The sequence below is a fragment of the Pituophis catenifer genome, unplaced genomic scaffold, assembly GCF_029215685.1.
Source record: "Pituophis catenifer annectens isolate HBS135680 unplaced genomic scaffold, rPitCat1.0.hap2 SCAF_2, whole genome shotgun sequence".
Classification (NCBI taxonomy): Eukaryota; Metazoa; Chordata; class Lepidosauria; order Squamata; family Colubridae; genus Pituophis; species Pituophis catenifer.
In genome coordinates this window covers 101,055,578-101,076,074 of record NW_027256882.1, presented here as the reverse complement: position 1 = coordinate 101,076,074, position 20,497 = coordinate 101,055,578, and the positions used below count along the sequence as shown (strand labels likewise).

Below are 20,497 nucleotides of genomic sequence, written 5' to 3'. Positions count from 1 at the left end.
CAAAATTGATTTCCTCAAGCAAAAAAAATAAGTTTTATCTTTTCGCTTGTTCACTTTTAGCCAGCGAGAAACAATAGATTTAGACAGATGTCTTTAGAACACATGACTATTTTACATCCACTAAACCCCTGACTTCAGGGAGCTTACTTGCAGGTAAGAGTGTACTGCTTACATATTTTTTTGAAAATAACTTCCATTGGTCTATATGTCATTGTACAATTAATCATATTGCTTGTCCTTAGTTTCTGAAAATAGAACTGTCTGAAAATATAAGAAAATGATTACATCACTGCCATTAGTGTAATTTGTTCAACTGATTTGTGTTTTTAAATCTGCACTCTTTCACTGAGTAGATTTCCCTCTGCATGGTTAAATTCTTGTAGACAAGGATAATATATGTGCCACAAAGAAGTTTGAAATTTTCACACTGGATGTTTAGACAGAAATGATATGGCTGGCCAAATCTGTACAAGTTGTTTTGTTTTGTTTCAGTCTGCTTATGGAAAAGAATTGCTTATAAGGTCATGTTAGTATAACATGAACATGTTTTTAAGGATATAAAAATGTGCTAAGGATTTATGTCAGAACAGATTTGTGTCATCTGCTGATGTGGACTCTACCACAGGACAGTCATGAGCACTGAATGGGCTTGTTGAGATCCATCTTTTCCAATTAAAAAACCCCACACAAATACACACATCTGTTTGTGGGAAGTACAGCTGACAAAGAAATGTATGTTTCTGAAAGTTGCATGCTGAACTTGGGAATAAAGGAGTCACCTGTATACATTTATGCAATGAACCACAGAATTAGGAGCATTTGCATCTATTTATTTATTTATAAAATTAATTGGACACCCATCTTACCTCAGGGTAACTCTGGGTGGCTATTTGCATAAGAGGTTAGACCATTTCACATCTTAAGAAAGGTGGTAAAAGAAACCAGATATAGTTCTGTTTTCACAGAAATTTAAACTAAAGTGTACAGTAAAACAGACTTGTTTTGTATTGATTCCTTCAGCCCTAGAAACATACAATTGTACACAGGTGACTGATCTAATTTAAAAGAAAAGTGGGACCTTAGTACTTTTTAAGCATCGAGAAAATTTGGATTTTAACCAGAGTTGCAAGTGTATGCAATGAGTGTGGTTTGAAGACTTATAGAATTTTCTGACTGATGAAAACAAACCTTGTCCTTCTATGCCATGCTATAATTTAATTTGCTTAGATTACTTCATGAAATGATAGGAGTATTGCTCTCTGTCTCAAGGACTAAAAATGATATTGATATGTGAGAAGTGTATTCCATTTAAAGAATGAAAAAGGTATTTTGCTGTGTATAAGAATAAATGTAACCAGGTAATAAACAGAATAGTCTGCCTGTGAAATGAAAGCAATGAAGGTTTAACCTTGGCCAACCTTTCCATGGTTTATTTCAAGGATTTTATTTAAGTACAACTTTTAGAAAAAGGTGTGAAGAAGGACACTATCAAATTCTCTACTAAAAGGTGATCCTTTGAAGAAATGAACCATGAGCACCTAACCATTTTTATATTGACTGCTCTTCTTTATTTCACTTGCTAATTTGAGAAATGGGACACCTGCTTCTTTGCAGGTGGTACCTGCAAACTGCTGTTTCTTTCAAACACAGGTGGGTTTTTTTAAAACCTCCTGCATGGAGTTAAATAGTACCTTTTAATCCTCACAGGTGTACTTCCAAGCTATTAGAGAAAAGTAATTGACTTATTCATGCGAGAAACATCTTTGGTGGCACTGCCTGATAAATATGAAGATAAGGAGGGTTGCATTTGGGAGATACATTTGTGAGTGGCCCATTTAGGTGAACCTTTTCTGTTTTTAATTAAACAGGGCACATTGTGACCTGAGTTTGAGAACACATTTCTGTTTTCGTTTACAAGTTCCTATATAATTCAGATTTGTTTTTAACAGCAGCTGCTCTGAAATAATCTACCAAATGATTTTGTGACGCGGGTCAAAGTAATTAACTATTTCCAAGTGTTATGTCAGGGGTGTTCAGCCCATTCAGAATCAGAACTTAATTAATTTCAGTGCAAGAACAGCCTGTCAGGGATCATGTGATCTCTGTGTCTTTGAAAATGTTTACTTGAATCTGTAAAGCTACAATTGGAACCTCATGACATCATAATATCATGAGCCTTGGTAGTACAGTGGTCTAAGGCACCCTGTTATTAACCTGATTATTAAGACCAGATGCCTGCAATTACTGCAGGTTCGAATCTCGCCAAGGCTCAAGGTTGACTCAGCCTTCCATCCTTTCTAAGGTAGGTAAATTGAGGACCCAGTTGTGGGTATATTTTGTATAAATATACAAAAGAATGAAGGCTATTGCTTAGCGCATTGTAAGCTGCCTTGAGTCTCCGGAGAAGGGCGGCATATAAATCAAAATTAAAATAATAATAATAATAATAATAATAATAATAATAATAATAATAATAATAATAATATACTTTTATTTTATCTTACAGCAGCTTGCCACTGAGTTTGAAAGAAAGTTCACATGGGGTTTTGTTTACATAAAAAAATCCTCCTTCTAATATCAAAATATCAATATCAGCCTAAAAGAGTATTCAGATCAGATGAAAACTTGTAATGGATATAATGGATCAGGGTTTTTTCCTCATGCTAAGCCTTAAATTAGAAGTGGGCAAGATTTTGGATGCCATGGCCCTTCTCCAGGGTATTTTGAGTGATATTATAAATCTGTGCAATTCATACAAACTATTCATAACAGTGCTTATCATGGTCAAACAATAGGATATTTACAGCATATATATCTTTAATATATTTTGTAACCATGATAAATCATGTGAAACAATGCTTTAAAGTGTTATTTCTTCCACCAGGACATGTGCTATGTCACAATTTGCAAACCATGATTTATGTCTGCATAGCAAACAATGTAACCAACTGAAATACTGAATCTACAAATCAAATTCTACAACTCCAAGATGTTGATAGTGCAATGTAGCTTCTCCCTTTTTCAGAAACACATTGCAAAACTACCATCAGAGCATCAGTTAATTAGATTATCTCAAACTATTTGTGACTGTGAATAACTGGGAATGTTTTAGGAATGGCAATGCAGTTCACCAGGAACATTGCTTTTTTAACTAATTGGGGCACTGAAAGGAAAAATAGATGCTACTTTTTTTTTCAAAGCCTATAGAATTAGACAATCATTTCCCTTAAACAAAATATATGTGTGAAACTCTAATTCTACCTATTTGTTTGTCAAATTGATTTTTTTTTGTTTTTTTATGTATGAAGTGGAGCATCTCCAAAATTCTTTAAACTTAGCCCTTCTGTCAAAAAATCCTCCAGCAAATTGCTGACATTGTTTATTTAAACTCATTCCAACTGTAGGTTCTATGAAGAAAAGTCATAATTATGAATATATAAGTAATTTCCTCTACATTTATAATGAAGAAACTTATAAGATCCACCAATGGTTTGGCTGAGCAGCATCAATGAACCAGAGTGCATATTTGTATGACCACCTCACTCTGTTTGTATTGGTTATCTGTACAATGCAACTCAAGATTTATGAAGTATATGGCATAGAGTTCTTGTTTGTAGGACCATCTGTCTCTAATTATCTCTGCCTGTCTGGGAAGATACAACAGGTTTGGCATGCTTTGGATCCCAATCTATTAAACAACGTCATTTTACTGGATCAAGAGGCATTCTTTCTTTGTTGCTGCACCTACCTTCTTCAATACATTTTCTCCAAAATTCACCTAGCTTCAACCTTGCCTAGTTGTCTTCAAGAAAGCTTTGAAGAGCTGGCTGTTTCCAAGGCATTACATCAGGTTATTAGGTAAGCCCTTGGTTGAATTTGAATGGTTTATGGTTAACTAATTTTCCCCTACCTCCCATGTGGTCATTTCTACTTCTATTTAGCTTGTTTATATTATATATATATTAAATCCTTTAAGCCCATGTGTTTGTATGGGTAGGCAGCTATAGAAATTGAAATAATAAATAGTGTCCAGTCTTTCTCTGATCAAAAATCTACATAAGACCACTTTCCCCAACACATATTTGTAATGGGATGTGCAATCATGTATGTTTCTAAAGGGGATAGTTTCATTTACAAAGATAGCTTACATTAGTTGAATTTATGTTAAAAAGCCTGTATCTGGGAAATTTAACATCAATAGAGGGAAAATCTTTGAAAAACATTTTTAAAAAGTAAATAAATGGAAACTGGTCTAAGTACTGATAGAGGAATAAATACAATAAGATAGGTTGGCTATATATTAGTCTACCTATTTTTAATGGTATTTTTATTTTCCCCCATTCCACTGTTTGTTGACTTATCCTTGGTACCTCAATGTATGACCCTATCTCACTGATACAGTTTTAAACTTGCCATGATTATTATTTCAATTTCTGATGGAAACTTACCAGCTTTCTAACTGAACATATTGACATGCTTTCATTTAGGATCAGATACTTTTTCCTCAGTTAAATATTGACTAGGATTAACATTTATCCTCAGAAGGATAAAAATGGCTGTTAAATCAATATCACTGAATTTGAGGTGGATTGCTATTACATGATATTTTTCAGAATTATTTCCAGCTACCAAGTTCACCCTGCAAAAATTGGCTCTCAACATTCTTTATAGCCTTTTTATATTAATTTCTTTGGGGGAGAATTCTTTTTAAAGCTAGAGCTAAGTAAAAAGAAATATAGATGGAATTCCACACAGGCTATTTTAAAAAATAATGATGTTAACCATACATTTTCTGATTCTATTTCATAGGTAATTTTTCGCTCATTGCACTTATAAAGACCTTTGTCCAAATCCAATAAAGTATTTGTCTATATAGGGATAAGGGCAATTCCATCTTATTCTTCTCAGGTATTAAAAACAGTGACACTTAACCAATGTTCAGTCTGTCAATGAACCAAATTCTTTAGAGACTCAGAATCATTAACCATGATTCTTTAATATGTTTGATGGCCACAAAGGCTATTCCAACTTTCATTGAGAAAAAAAATTCAATAGCTGCATTAGAAGGGGTGAAAAGATTCACCTGAGGAGTTGAAAGCTACTATTAGATATAATCAATTTACTGGTGAATCATATAGTATAGTAGTTTGAGCCCAGGCTTAGATGGGGAGAATCAAATGATCTTCTTGAATCAGGTAATCTAACCCAGCCAAGCAGTTGACCTTGAGCCAATCATCATCCTTTTATTTATTTTTGGGTTGCTGTGAGGGTAAGATAGGGGATATACTATATATACATTCTGAGCTCTGGGAGGAATGGTAGAACCTGAATGCAACAAATAAATATAGGGATAAAACAATTATTTAAAAAGCAATATATATTTTCCCACAAGTGACTACCATGAAAAGAAATCTAAACTGATTTACAAAAAAAATAAATAAATAAAAGTAGTATTTGACCACTACTGAGTCATGCCAACTAGATGAATGGACAAGTAGATGTGACACCTTTTGAAAACCTGTTGGTTTCTATCTCTTCTATTTCTTTCCCATCTTTTGACTTCATATTTTCTCAACATTTATGCAGTAATTCTCTACAGAGAACAGCATTTCCTTTGCTTGCTACTGCTTGATCTTCTCTTTCATTTGATCTCAATGAGCATGGTAACTCTACTGATGAAAAAAACCATTTCCCATATGCACAATAAAGAGCCTATTAACAGCCCCCAAGTTCTTTCACAATTTACCAGTTGGTTTGTTCTGTAACCCTCCTTTTACGTTCTAGGAACTTGATTCCTACCTGCTTTCTTTTTCCATGCAATTATTTTGATGAAATAATACACATGGCCTCCTTAGACCTAGCAAAGAGAGAGAAAATAATACAGTGTGCCAAGCTGAAATGCCTCACCAACCTGTATTTTTTTTTCAAAAATAGCAACCCACCTGGGGAGAGGAGTAAGAACAATAAAAAGCAGTCTGAACAGATTTCCCATTCTTGTTATTTTTTTCACAAAAAGAAATCTTTTATCTGCTGCTGTGCACTTTTTAAATATCTTTTATTCCATATCTTTTATCTCTGTACATCCTGGATGTATTTCAGTTAACTGTATATACCTTCTACATAGGCAATAGTTATGCTGGCTTGCAGGATGCCTCTAGAGTACAAAGCTTTCTTTACCTTAAATAAAGGGAACTTGCTTGAGATAAAACTGGGGTATTGACTGACTTCTGACATATTGGCCATAATGTCCCCAAACTATGGGCTACTATCTTCACTATTATCAGGTCCTGTTGCATTAGGCAGTTGAATGCCTAATTTAAATGGTCTAAAAATATTAATAATAGATGTTATGGGAGAGCCTGGATTGACCAAACTCAAAATGGATACCAGTAGACAATATATATGGAGCCATCTGGTGATGATCACAGTATATGATAAATTGTGACATATAAATTATGGGGAGTAAATGGTAAAGAGAACGAATTAACAAATGGAAATAAAAAATGTATGTCTGCAACAGAAAAAGCAAAGATGTTACAGAACTGAATTAAGGAGATTAGATTTTGAGGGTTATATTCTGTTGATTAAATTCAAGAATGTGAAAACGTAAGTCTAATTTTGAATAAAGAGTTAAAATTTGAAAATATACACATCATAAAGTATGCATTGATATTATATAAGTTGTTATCAATGCATATAAAAATAGGAACCCAGTCAAACTATTCTCCAAAACACCCAAGGGCAGGACAAGAAGCAATGGATTGAAACTAATCAAGGAGAGAAGCAACCTAGAACTAAGAAGAAATTTCCTAACAGTTAGAACAATTAATCAGTGGAGCATCTTGCCACCAGAAGTTGTGAATGCTCCAAAACTGGAAATTTTTAAGAAGAGGCTGGATAACCATTTGTCTGAAATGGTATAGGGTTTCGTGTCTAAGCAGCGGTTTGTATTAGAAGAACTCCAAGGTCCCTTCTAACTCTGTTATTCTGTTCTTTTCTGTTCTGTTCTGATTTTGCCTTCCAGCAATATATCTGGTTTTATATACTCCACCCCTTGCTTGTTTGTCCTGCCCTTGGGTGCTTTGGAGAATAGCTTGACTCCCACTTTTTTGTTGCAACCCCTGAGTTATTGGAACACAGCTATCATGTCACCCCTAGTCCTTCTTTTCATTAAACTAGAAATACCCAATTCCAGCAACCATTCTTTATATGTTTTAGCCTCCAATCCTGTAATCATCTTTGTTGCTCTTCTCTGCACTCTTTCTAGAGTCTCAACATTTTTTACATTATGGCAACCCAAACTGGATGCAGTATTCCAAGTGTGGTCTTATCAATGGATTATAAAGTGGTATTAACACTTCACGTGATCTTGATTCTATCCCTCTGTTAATACAGCCTAGAATTGTGTTGGCTTTTTTGGCAGCTGAAGCACACTGCTGGCTCATATTTAAGTGATTGTCCACTAGGACTCCAGTATCCATCTCACAGTTACTACTATTGAGTGAGGCACAATCTATACTGTACCTATGCATTTGGTTTTTCTTGCCTAAATGTAGAACCTTACTTTTTTCACCATTGAATTTAATTTTGTTAAATAGTGCCCAATGTTTAAGTCTGTCAAGATCCTTCGGTATCTTAAGCACATCTTTTGGAGTGTTGGCTACTCCTGCCAGCTTGGTGTCATCTGCAAATTTGATGAGTTCCCCATTTATCCCCTCATCAAAATAATTGATGATTGATTCTACCTTACTTATTTCAATCATGTCATGAAATCAAATCCACTGGAAAGGAAATTTTGCTTGGAATGGTCAGTGATAAAAGGAAATGAGGCCACCAAATACACAATGGCCAGACACCAGCCAACCCAACACCAGCCAAAGCATAAAGCAACTGAAAGAAGCTGTTCAAGATTGAACAATGTGGAGAGAGCTGCTCCATAGAATCAATCAGACATGATTGAATGGATAGCATCTTCATCATCAAGCTGCAGTGAATGATGATAATGGAAAAACTAGAGATGGGTTTTGAGAAAAATTGGGTAATATTTTGATTGAATGCAATCCAGAATCAGTCTATTCACATGCATATATGGAAAAGGAATTAATATCCATCTAAATGCACCATTGATTGGTGGCTTATGATAAAGGGTTGACAGAATTAGTGAAGAATACCAATTTTTTTTCTAGTGATGAGAGAGGATCACGGGAAAAATTAGGCATTGAAGAAGAGGAACAAAGGGGAAGAAATGAGAAGAAAAATAGAATATCTGCAGGCAAAGAAAGCATGCTTCTTGAATTAAAAAAGTATTCGAAGGTAAATTATCTTCCACAGAATGAATAGGAACTTGACATTAGGAAAGAGGATGTAGAAGCTGCTTGGAACAGAATGAAAATAATTACGTTACAGAGTGCCAGATAAATGTCTGGAGTTATGCTAATGAGAAATACAAAAAAGAATGCTCAACAGAATGATGGAGTGAATGAGGTTGTGGGATGAAGTCAAAATAATATCAGAATGAGTACTGCCAAAAATGAGAGTACTGCCAAAAACAATTCAAATTAAGTCAGGCGGAGAAACTGTAGTTGTATGTTGATATTATATATATATACAGTATTTAAAAATCTTTTCAGAATGGGTGAAAAGTTCTAACTAAACAAACATCAGGAGAGTGAATGAAATTCAAAGGAAAAAGGATGAAATTATTTGGGATGGAACTGACATCAGAGAGTACTGGAAGAAGTTTTTTTTTTTTTTACAGATTTATCTCAGTGATATGTTGAAGAGTGACATGGAAATGGAGGCTATCAATGCTGGTACCAGACCCATTGTATAAGAGCTTTCTTCTGCTGTCTTTGTTATAAGGAAATGAGAGTTGAATAAGTCAAGAGAAACATAGAAGCACATTAAATCTAGTGTCAAGGGGCTACTTAAGAGGTAGGTATTGTAAAGCAAGAAGAGATGAGTTTGAGAAGTGCTGAATGAACATGAATTAAATGCAAAGGTGAATAAATGCTTTGGTCATATTAAGACAATGAATGATGACTGAATGAAAAAATAAATTTATAATGGAAAAATGAAGGTCAAGAGAAAAAGGAGAGACCAATAAAGTCATGGCTGGATGGAATTAATGGAAGCCTGAAAAAGAAAGAGGGGAAATTAAACAACAACCACCCAAAAGGAATATGTGAATTAGTGTACAAATGAGGTAGAAGCTTGGATGGTTTTCAAGGATTAAAAGGTGTAGAGCATTTTAGTGAATGGTTTTATGTAAACTCTTTTTTATCTGTATTACCTTTCCCTTTTCATCTTATGCTTTTTAATTTCTTTGGCTTATTTATTCTTACTCTTTCTGAACAGAAAGTTGCTTATGCTGAAATTAAGCAGAAAGTTGCTTACGCTAAATCTACAGATTAGATCTTTGGGAATAGAACTGAGAATCATTTGTTTAACCAACACCCCCAATCAATTATCATGATAAAACACTGATTCTAAACTTCAGTAGTTTCCTTGGGTTTGGATGGAAATAGAATTGGGTATCCTTAGCATCCTTAGCCACCACACCCAAAAACTTTCACAGCCTCTTTCCCAGTGGTGATTTATACAGGTAGTCCTACTTACAATCACAATAGAGACCAGAATGTCTGTTGCCAGGCGAGACAGTTGTTAAGTAGTCACACCTGATTTTTATAACTTTTTTTGCCATGGTTGTTAATCAAATCACTGCGGTTGTTAAGTGAATTCTGCTTCCCCCATTGACTTTGCTTGTCAGAAAGTGGCTGGGAAGGTCTCCAATGGTGATCATACGGCCCTGGGATGCTGCAACCATTGTAAATTCACTGCTGGTTGCCAAGCACCTGAATTCGATCACGTGACCGTGGGGATCCTGCAATGGTTAGTAAATGCAAGGACCAGTTGTAAGTCACTTTTTTTTCACTGCCATTGCAAATTTGAATTGTGGCTAAACAAAAGGTTATAAGTCAAAGACTATTTGCATATCACATAGAATTTGGGTCAACAGACAATTGCAATGGAACATTTATGGCATCAACGGTAATACAGAAGCACCTTCTGAAACTGACCTTCCAAAAATAATCTATAATAATTCATTGGAAAGCAGATCCTTCCAATATTACCCTGGTGCAATTCAGGAAGATTTTTTTTAAAAAATGACTCTAGACCAGAATTGTTTATACATTAAAAAAAGGTATAATATCTTTATAAGAACCAGTTTGGTACAGTGGTTAAATACCAGGCTAAAAATCAGGAGAACCAGCAGTCCTGCCTTGCATACAAAGTCAGCTGGATCACCTTGGGCCAGTTTCTCTGAGCCCTAGGAAGGTGGCAATGGCAAACTTCTTCCAAACAATCTTGACAAGGAAACAGCATGGACCAGTCACCAGGAGTCAAGATTTGAAAGTGTGTGTGTGTGTGTGTGTGTGTGTGTGTGCGCGCACACACACACACACACACACACACACTTGAAAATAGCATCTAGTTATGGCAAAGCCCAGATGTAAAAAGTTTGACAGGACTTACAAGCCTTTGCTTATATTACCCTGAAAAATATGAATCCCGAATGGTGTAATATAAAGCAGCATCATTGCATTTATCTGCATCATCATTTATCTCGTCTCTGCTCCTTAAAGTCAGTTCTGTTCTTAACTCTGAATATTTACAAAATATACTGTACAAGTGGTCCTTGACCTATGACTACAATTGGAGCCTACCATTTCCATTACTAAGCAAGACAATTGTTAAGTGAGTTTTGCCCCATGTTATGCCCTTTCCTGTCATAGTTGTTAAGTGAATCACGGCAGTTGTTAAACTGGTAATACGGTTGTTAAATGAATCTGGCTTCCCCATTGACTTTGCTTGTCAGAAGGTCACACAAGGTGATCAATGACCCCGGGACACTGCAATCGTCATAAATATGAACCAGTTGCCAAGCATCCAAATTTTGTTCATGTGATCATGGAGATCTGCATGCGTAAAAAATGGTCAGGTCACTTTTTCAGTGACGTTGTAACTTCGAACATTCACTAAATGAATGGTTGTAAGTCAATAACCAGCTGTACTTATTATAATTTGATCAGGTTTGCAAATTACTACTGTAATGCTCTCTACATGGGGCTCCCCTTGAGGAGCACCCGGAGGCTCCAACTGGTCCAGAATGCGGCTGTGCGGGTGGTTATGGGAGCGATGTGGCGTTCCCATGTAACACCTCTCCTGTGCGAGCTGCACTGGCTCTCAGTGGTCTTCCGGGTCGCTTCAAGGTCTTGGTTACCACCTTTAGAGCGCTCCATTGCTTAGGACCGGGGTACTTACGAGACCGCCTTCTACCACCAGTAGCCTCTCACCGGCCAGTATGCTTCCATAAAGAGGGGCTCCTCAGGGTACCGTCGGCCAAACAGTGTCGACTGGCAGCCCCCAGGGGGAGAGCCTTCTCTGTGGGGGCACCTGTCATCTGGAATGAGCTCCCCCCGGAGATACGGAGGATCCCAGACTTACGCACTTTCCACCGTGCCCTCAAGACCTTTTTATTTCAACAGGCTGGCCTGGCCTAACCTCCTTTTTAATTGTTAATTTTAAATTTGTTTTAAAATAATAGGGGTGTTTTAAATTGTTTGGGCCAAATTATTTAATGGGCTTTTATATTGTTTTTAAATGTTGTATTATGTGTGTTTTATCTTTTGGCTGTTCACCGCCCTGAGTTCTTCGGGAGTAGGGCGGTATATAAATTTAAACAATAAATAAATAAATAAATAAAATAAATAAATGCCACTAACTTGTTCAAGACCAATTTTGCAACTGGAACATTCCATGCTACTTTTCTTAAATGTGAGGATATAAAACAGAGAGAGCAGGTTTGGTCTAATGGTTAAGGCACAAGACTAGTAAGTGGGAGGCCGTGATTTCAAGTCCTGCCTTAGCTTTGAAAGCCAGGATGAGTTTGGCCTAGTCACTCTCTCTCATCCAATCCACCTCACAGGATTGTTATTGTGGGGAAAATAGGAGGAAGAAGATGAGTTGGATACGTTCACCACCTTGAGTTATTTGTAAAAATAATAAAGGCGGATTACAAATTAATTAAATAAATAAATGTAAAATGCCAGTAATCCTCATTTATTGACTACAGTTGGGACCAGGAACTTGGTTGTAAAGCAAAACACTTGCTAAATGAAACTATGATTATGTTTACAGTCTTAACCCCGGCTTTCCTTCGCTTTACAGACCTGTAAAGAGCATCAATGTAAGGATTGGTCACAAAGTTACTTTTTCATCATTATTGTAATGAACAGTTACTATATGGGGCAGTTGGTAAACAAGGACTAACTGCACTCCTTAATTTCATACTTTAATTCCAATATTTGCACGCAATCTTTTGAGTAAAATTGGCAATATACTGTTATCATTGTCTTTCTCCTAATAGTCCTTCCTGAAGTCATTTTTATTGCATAAAACTTATTTGACTTTCTTTTTAAGCTAACAGAAATCAGACCTCTTGATTACTTTGTGCCCACAGCCATGACTTTCTCATGTCAATGATTTCTCCATCAAAAGTAATATAGGCAAAATATTCCAGTATTTGTGTCCTAGCACTCAATTCTGACTCTCCCATTTCATTTTAAATATGATTTATAACCCCTTCTCATTTCTTTACTAGGGTTTAGCCTGAGGTAATTAAACCTTAGGAAAGTATGTGTTTAAGCCCATCTGAACACATTTAAACTACCTGGGTACTGATGAAAGGCATTTATGGTTATGTCATAAGCTGAGGTTATAGCATGAACAAATGCATCCCAAGGCACCACCAACAAAATCTCATTGTCTTGCTAAGGTATCCTCTCCATGCAACCACCAAGCTAAAAACATGTAACTTGTACTTAGACATTAAATAAGTGTGACATCTCTGGCTTCTAGGTTATATGAATCACATTTCACTAGCATCAGAATGGTACCTGGCTCCAAATAGCACAAAGAGAAATGTGCACGATAAACAGAAGCAACAGGCAAGATGCAATTCTGACAATCCAAAAACAAAATGAGTCGGGGATCTAAAAATCAATAATATCAAAGAACACCCAAAACTAAGGAAACAGTCACATAAATAGGAGTGTTCATGCTTTAATTTCAATGCTTGCAATCTTTCAAGTAAAATTGGTAATATTCTGTTATTATTGTCTTTCTCATAACAGTCCTGCCTTAAGTCATTTTAAGGGTGAATAATAGACTGATAAGTGACTAAACATCAAACTAAGGCTTTTAAAAAAGTTTTAAAGAATGAACCTTTCAGTCTCTCTTTCATACTTTACTTTTTAATAAAATACAGACAGCCACAGTGATTTTTCACAGCAAGTATTTTTTTAAAAAAAAAAACAGTCTGTAAAATATGTATCTTTTTACAACTGGAAAATCTCAAAATATTATGTTCTGTCAACCTGTCAAGTGGAAATTCTTTTCTCAGCATAAAGATGTAGAAGAAAACAAGGTTGAAATCAGATTTCCTGTTACTGATTTTATTTTATATAGACATTTTTTTTTCCTTTAAAGGAAGAATATATTGCATATGTATTTCAGATGGCTGGCTCAAGTCAAGGTCACCACTAAAGAATGCAGGTAAGAAAATCTAATATTTTTTTTGTTCGTGCTGCAGGCCAATAGACTTCCCTTCCAAAACTTCTGTTGGTTTCTGGAAATGTGAAGTCCATTGTCATGAACAGTAGCTTCCTCCTCTGAAGCTGAATGGAAACTTTGTACATCAATTTCAGAAGAGTTGCAGCGGGGTCAAAAAAATAGGTATATTATTCCTCCCATTCCCCCTGGTCTTTTCACCATGGTGCCATTTGAAAAACAGAACATAACATTTCCATGCATATACTAAACATATAATCTAATCTAGACCAAGGGTTATTGTGAGCGCACAAAAAGCAATTGGACAAAATAAAGGTATAAGTATAGAGGTTTTCTACATTACCTTGAATTCTGTCTCAATGTTGGCTAGTCTTGCCAGCTCATTGCTTAACTCTAAAGCCGTAAGGACAGGGTCTTCACTAGATAGAGACAAATAAGCCGCACTTGCTAATCCTTTGTAGGCATTCATTCTTGATCGAGAGTGACTGAATGAGTCTTTTCTTTGCTTCTCATTGCATTCATTGCATTTACAGAAGTAGTCATGAGGTCTTTCTATCCGTGCCCCTTTCAGTAACAATATATGAACAATTTCATATTCTTGGCAATGAGCAGCAAGTATAATAGGTGTGATATCATGGGAAAAGCGTGTTCCATCTTCATCATAAGCATAAAAATCATCGTCTCGTAATTCTTGCTCGAGTGGGCTTAGAGTGAGACGCTGCCCTTGTGCAAAGGCTGGATGGTTCAATATTGCTTCCACAATCCGTACATATCCTTTACTGATGGCTAACAAGAGGGCATCTCCAACCCTTGCTAAATTGTCTTTCTTTAGAAGAAGTTCGGTGACTTCCAGATGTTCATTGCCAACTGCCAATTGCAGGGCATTTTGTCCCATGTAATCAACACAATTGAAATTCAATGTTTTGGATTCCTCTAGCATTTTCCGAACCACTGGGATGTTGCCATATTCTGCCGAGTCCAAGAAACGTTCTTCCTCAGATGTCAAATTGGTGCCTTTCTCATTGAACATGTAGGCTGGGCCTCGGATGGCCTGCCTCCTCCCTTTCTCCCGGAGGGTGGTGTGTCGCCGATGCATGTTTGTGGGATGAGGTACTCAAGCCTGGATGGAAATAATGGAACACAGTAAAACAAGATTGTTTATAATAATTTGATTGGCTGAATATTAAATCCAAGATTTTCCACATTCAGTATTGAAGAGCATTTGAAGGAATTTACTCTTCAATTGAAATTGATATGTGCTTGACTAGATTAGCCCTTTTACACAGCAACATTCAAACAGAGCAACATTCTGCATGTTTTACAGAAATCTGCATGATTCCAGTAAACCTATTATAAGTTTCAGCTAGAATCAAATGCTTGCTAAAGCTAAGAATAAATGGAATGTTGTTAATTAATATAAGCGTAAATAAAACCACTAAAAATAAAAATAAAGCTAGTAAGTCATAAAGCCCAGCTGCCTGTATATTTTATGAGATTCACATTTGTATGTTTTGTTCCAAATCAAGTAATTCAAAGTAAGTAATTATTCTCTGAATGTGTAATAGTCTCTCATTTCTAAGTTAATAGTTCAATAAGTAACCTTCTTTAAAGGAATAAAATCCAAGGAGATGACACACCTCAAAGTCCTCACATGATCTTCCTCAGGAGAACGTGGTTTAGCATATTTCTGTTGTGACCTAGGCTTCCTGAGAAAGCATAAATCACAATCTTAGTCCCAAAAAACCTCTTTTATTGAGACAGCTGTGAATTATGGTCATTCACAGCCCGTAATGATTCACAAACAGTCTGTGAAGATTCCGACAGATGTCTGCTCAAGTTGACACAACCTTTCACAGTGATGTTGATAAGCACCCACCTTTATCTCCCTTGAAACGCTGCCAGAGATTTAATTGTCAATTAGTTTTGCAAGGCCAAACGGAGCACAGAGTCAAACGGACTTCTCAGAGCTTGAATTGACTATATGAACTAATTGCTTCCTGCAAAGGCTCATGTCCGTTTGATCCTCTTTTATGTTTTATGGGAAGGAGCAATCATCTCAAAGCCTTACTCCCGAGTTGCCCTTTTTTTTTCTTAATTGTTATTGCCTTTTGGCAGCTCTGCGCAAGCGCACACTAGGAACAGGCTCGCACTGTTCTTCTGCCTCACTGATGTCAGATTCCAGAGGCTCCGGAGGCAACACATAACTACCAGATGGCCCTGGCCTCCGCTCTGCCTCCGACACAGAGCCCTTATCCGAGCCTTCCCCAGACTCCAGGACTGGCCCATGTTCCTCCCCAACCTCCTCACTGTCCGAATCTGCTGCCAGCTCTGCTGGCCACTGGTGGGCCACAACAATTTCCAAATTGTAAAAAGCAGGATGACAAGATACAATAAGCCAAAATTATACATTAAAGCTGAATGGAGTATATAAAGTCAAATGGGCCTATATTGTACTGGATTGTACGTCTGAGTTTAGGATGAAGGGGCCAATGGAACAATTGTGATAATAGTCATGCCAAAGGCTACAAATGAATGGTTCTAACTGATACCATAATTTGAATATTTGGCTATGATTTATTCCACTAGACTTTGTTTTCATTTTATAACATCTTCAACAACAACAAAAAAAAGACTTTATTGTTTGTGTTTAGTATTGTCTAACTCCTAATTACACAGTCAAAGCTATCAAATCAGATTTGAATTTTGAGTGAAGTCTTGAAATCTACACACAATGTTGCAGCTCTTAGAAGAAATTGAGTGGTTTTAGTAAGTATACTACTACTATTTGGAATAATCCCAGCAGAAATTAAATGCTGATGAAAAAACACAAGACATAACTGTTTATAATGACATTATTTTTCCAGATCCTCAGCAAGTTTACAAAATATTGTTGGAAACCTGAAAATGTAAAATAATTTATAAGCCACACTGTCTCTCTGAAGTCATTAATCTGAGTTATGGATTCCTAAATTTGCTCATATTTTCCCTGCAGAAATGTCATGTTTCCTTTTAAAAACAGAGATGACAAAATGACATACACACCAAGGTACATAAAAATGCAAATGTAAATATAAATATTTGATGAACAATTCAGAGGAACTCCAAAATTTTATCATTTTACCAATGTACATTCTTTTGATGTTGCTGCTGTTGAACGATCAAATTATTATCTAATCAAGTTGTGAGGTTATGATATTTACGGCATCAAATGCAACTAATCAATAGAATGCTTGTTCAACAACTGAACACACAAACGCTGATCCACATGCATGACAGTGGTGACATTTTCTTTGGTATGATTCTAATTCACAATCTGACAGAAGAAAAATTGCTTTCCATTTCTGGACCAAAAGAAGAATAAGTTACTGAACTATGTTGGACAAAGGGTAGATCGAAGTACAACATCCAGAGTAAATAATTTCTCTAGTGGTCTCTGGTATCTCATGCCTTATTTAAACCCTAAGGGAAGATCTGAATTAATTCCATGAAAAGAATCTTTTAACTTTGAAAAGCACGAACAACCAGAGCAGCACAAGGTGACAGAAAGATGTATAAATGAAAAAAATAAATCAGCATTAACTAGAGCAGCCAAGCAGTATTTAGCAAATATAAAATACTTATTTGGAGTTTGGCAGGATATTAAGTTAAGATGATAGATAGACAAACAAACAAATAATAGATTGATACGATGATGATGATGATAATGATGATGATGATGACAGACAGACAGACAGACAGACAGACAGACAGACAGACCCCAATGGGCATTTGGTTTTTAGTTAGGTGAAAGGTTCTTTTTCTATGATTTCTATGTTTTTAATACATCCTTTGGACTTTATTATACTCTATCCAGGGTTTATAAAGACTGCAGAGGGCTATTAATGTTGTAAAATGAAACTAATAAAATCATAAATAATATAACTTAAAACAAATCCCCAGACAAACAAACAGAAGACAGAAATGCAGAAACTCTTTTCTGTAGATGAAGAAAACCTTTGAAAAATGGAAGCTCAGGTTTTACTACTTTATTGATATTAATACAGATGTTTGCACGCTTCTTTGTGTATGTGAGCAATTAAAGTAGTTTCAGATATATGCTGTATATTTTTTTCTTTTGTCTAATGTTATTTTTAAAACACAAATTTCAAGACATGCATAACATTAATGAAAAGTATGGAAATGTTGTAGAATACTATAGAATATCATGGATATTTGCCAAAATCAAAGCTTCTCAAAAGCTGATAGAATCATCTCTTGGCAGTATCAGAATAACAAGCATATTAATTGAGATTGAGAGGCTGTTTCATAAACAATTGCTTTCTTTTGCCAATTCTATATGTGTCCTTCACTTCTGAGAAACAAGCTTATTGTTTCCTTTGATACTCTGGGTTCAAAAAAAGGAACGAACAAAAGCATTGGCTAGTTGTCCAATTGTCCAAAATTATCAACAGTTTTACAATCTCTTATCATGTAGAATTTGGGAGTATACTTCATAGAATTCAGAATTGATTCCAATGACATCCTTTAATTGTATTTAATTCCATCCCCTTATCTTTTAACAATGTTTTAACAAACAAAGAGGTTTACTAAACACACACATGAAAAATCCAAATATTTATTCATGTTAAACATATATCATAATCAAGATATATTGCAAGTCAACAGAGGCAGGGAAACGTATAGTGGTCTATTTTCTTTTGGATGGACTGGAATGGAACAGATACAATGGTGCTTTTCAGTTGAGTGAAAAATGAATACAATAAGAGCTTTGATATAAATAATTGCAGCAAAAGTATGAAAACACCGATAAAAATAATTCATCATAGGCTTAGAAGAGTCATCAATATCAATTAGTCTAGTCTTCTATTCAGTGCACAATCTACAATACAGGATGCACCAGTTAATATCTTCAATATTGATGTCTTGGATATTGGTTCAAAATTCCTCTCAACCACTGGAACTAACAGTGTAACTTTGAATCAATTAATCTTTCAAAGGGACAACCTTAACAATGGAAAACTAATATTAGATGGTTTTTATGTACATGTAATATTTAAAAGGGGCAGTTTTCAGCACCAGACAGGACACCATTTTGAAATCAGAGACTGTTGCTGTACAGACATCCCTTTTCACTCAGTTCAATCTATTTGACTGCGAGGTGCTCGTGTGAATGAAATTATGAATGAATGAATGGTGTCTTGAGGTTTCAAATAAAATGCAAGATCTAAAATGCACTTAATTAATTAAATCAGCAATGCATTTGAATGAGATAGAATTTCAGAAAAAAATACCCTTTGCACTATGGCACAGAATATAATTCCATAATTATAATTGCTATGCAGATGTTCTTTTATATTTTTTCATGTGGTAATTACCATTCTATGCCACCTTAAAACTTAAGCAATTGTTCATTGTCTTTTACTTTTCTTATGGCAATTTGTAATGGTATAGAGGAAAAAAAATGTCTAATTCCTATGATAAAACAGCTTAATACTTGTAGATACCCACTTTATGCAGAAGTCTAGATGGCAGCTTTATTATGTAGCACTTTTTACAGATGAAAACTCTACTGTGTTTCTTTACATTTCTAACATTTAAGCAGATATTCCAAAAAGAAATTATTTTCTCTGAATTTACAAATTTGGGGATGCCAGAAACCAGGCTTCTTTGGTCATCCATAGCCTTGGAAGATTGAAATTATTAAAAGGACAAATATTAAGGAAAATTAATTCTTAGAGGTTCATATACCCAAAGTGCTTACACTTCTGTAGTTAAAAAAAAAGTATCATTGAAAATGAAATCAATCAGGCGATAATTTACCCAAATGTCCTGGACCATGGTAAAACTGTAAAATATAAAGAAATCCTAGATGAGGCAGGGAACCTCAAAACATTAGAACAATTAAAAGAACAGGGCACTTTTGTTGAATGGTGGACATACGCACAGATAAAATCAAGATACAAAAAAGATAAAGAACAATACGGTATAGAAATGGGAAGCAAAGATTTTGATAAAATTTGGATGGGTACAGATAATAAATTATTAGCTAAAATATATAACTATTTAGTAGAATATGACCTGATGGAAGAAGTGGTTAAAGGCCCAATGGGCCAAAAACATTGGGAAAAACATAAATCTGGAAGAATGGGATCAAATATGGAACAACAATATAAAACTTACCAAGGCAACTACTTACAAGGAGAACCAGTATAAGATGATTTATAGGTGGCACCTAGCACCAGCTAGGATTGCCAAGATTTACCCTAACTCAAACCCAAAGTGTTGGAAGTGTGGACACCAGCAAGGTACCTTTTACCACTGCTGGTGGACCTGCTCTCAAGCAAAAAAATATTGGAAGATGATTTGCAATTGGCTTTCAGAAATAATAGGTGAAACCTTTGAATTAGACCCTAAAACACTTCTCCTGGGAATCCTTAAGACGGAAATGGCAAAAAAGAAGAAATACTTGGCAGTGCATATAATAACAGCAGCAAGAATCGCTTTCGCTCAACAATGGAAAGAGAAAAATATACCAACTAAGGGACAAGTAATCGGCAAAATAATGGAATGTGCCGAGATGAATAAATTAACATTAGAAATTAATGACAGAGAAGACTTGGATTATTACAGCGTATGGGATAAGTGGTACGGGTGGTTAGAGAAGAGGAAATTGAAATAAAAAGGAAAGAGACCAGAGCAAGTACAAGAAATAGAAAAATGAAATAGTAAGAGAAGATGTACTGTGGATGGTAGGAAATATAATAAGGCAAGGAAAGGTTACATGGATAAGCAAAAGACATAACTTATGTATTTACTAATTTATCGTTAAAGATTATCATATATACATGCACTAAAAATGATATGT

The 20,497-nt window shown here is 35.5% G+C and overlaps 1 protein-coding gene across 1 annotated transcript in view; it reads right to left on the bottom strand.

The window, feature by feature from the left end:
* The window catches only part of TRPC7 (transient receptor potential cation channel subfamily C member 7), a 133,941-nt gene extending 119,213 nt beyond the window's left edge, over positions 1–14,728 (bottom strand). The window contains exon 1 of the mRNA XM_070933895.1: positions 13,976–14,728. Coding sequence (XP_070789996.1) covers positions 13,976–14,728 — 753 coding nt within the window. The remainder of the gene's footprint in view (positions 1–13,975) is intronic.
* Positions 14,729–20,497: the final 5,769 nt, after the last annotated feature.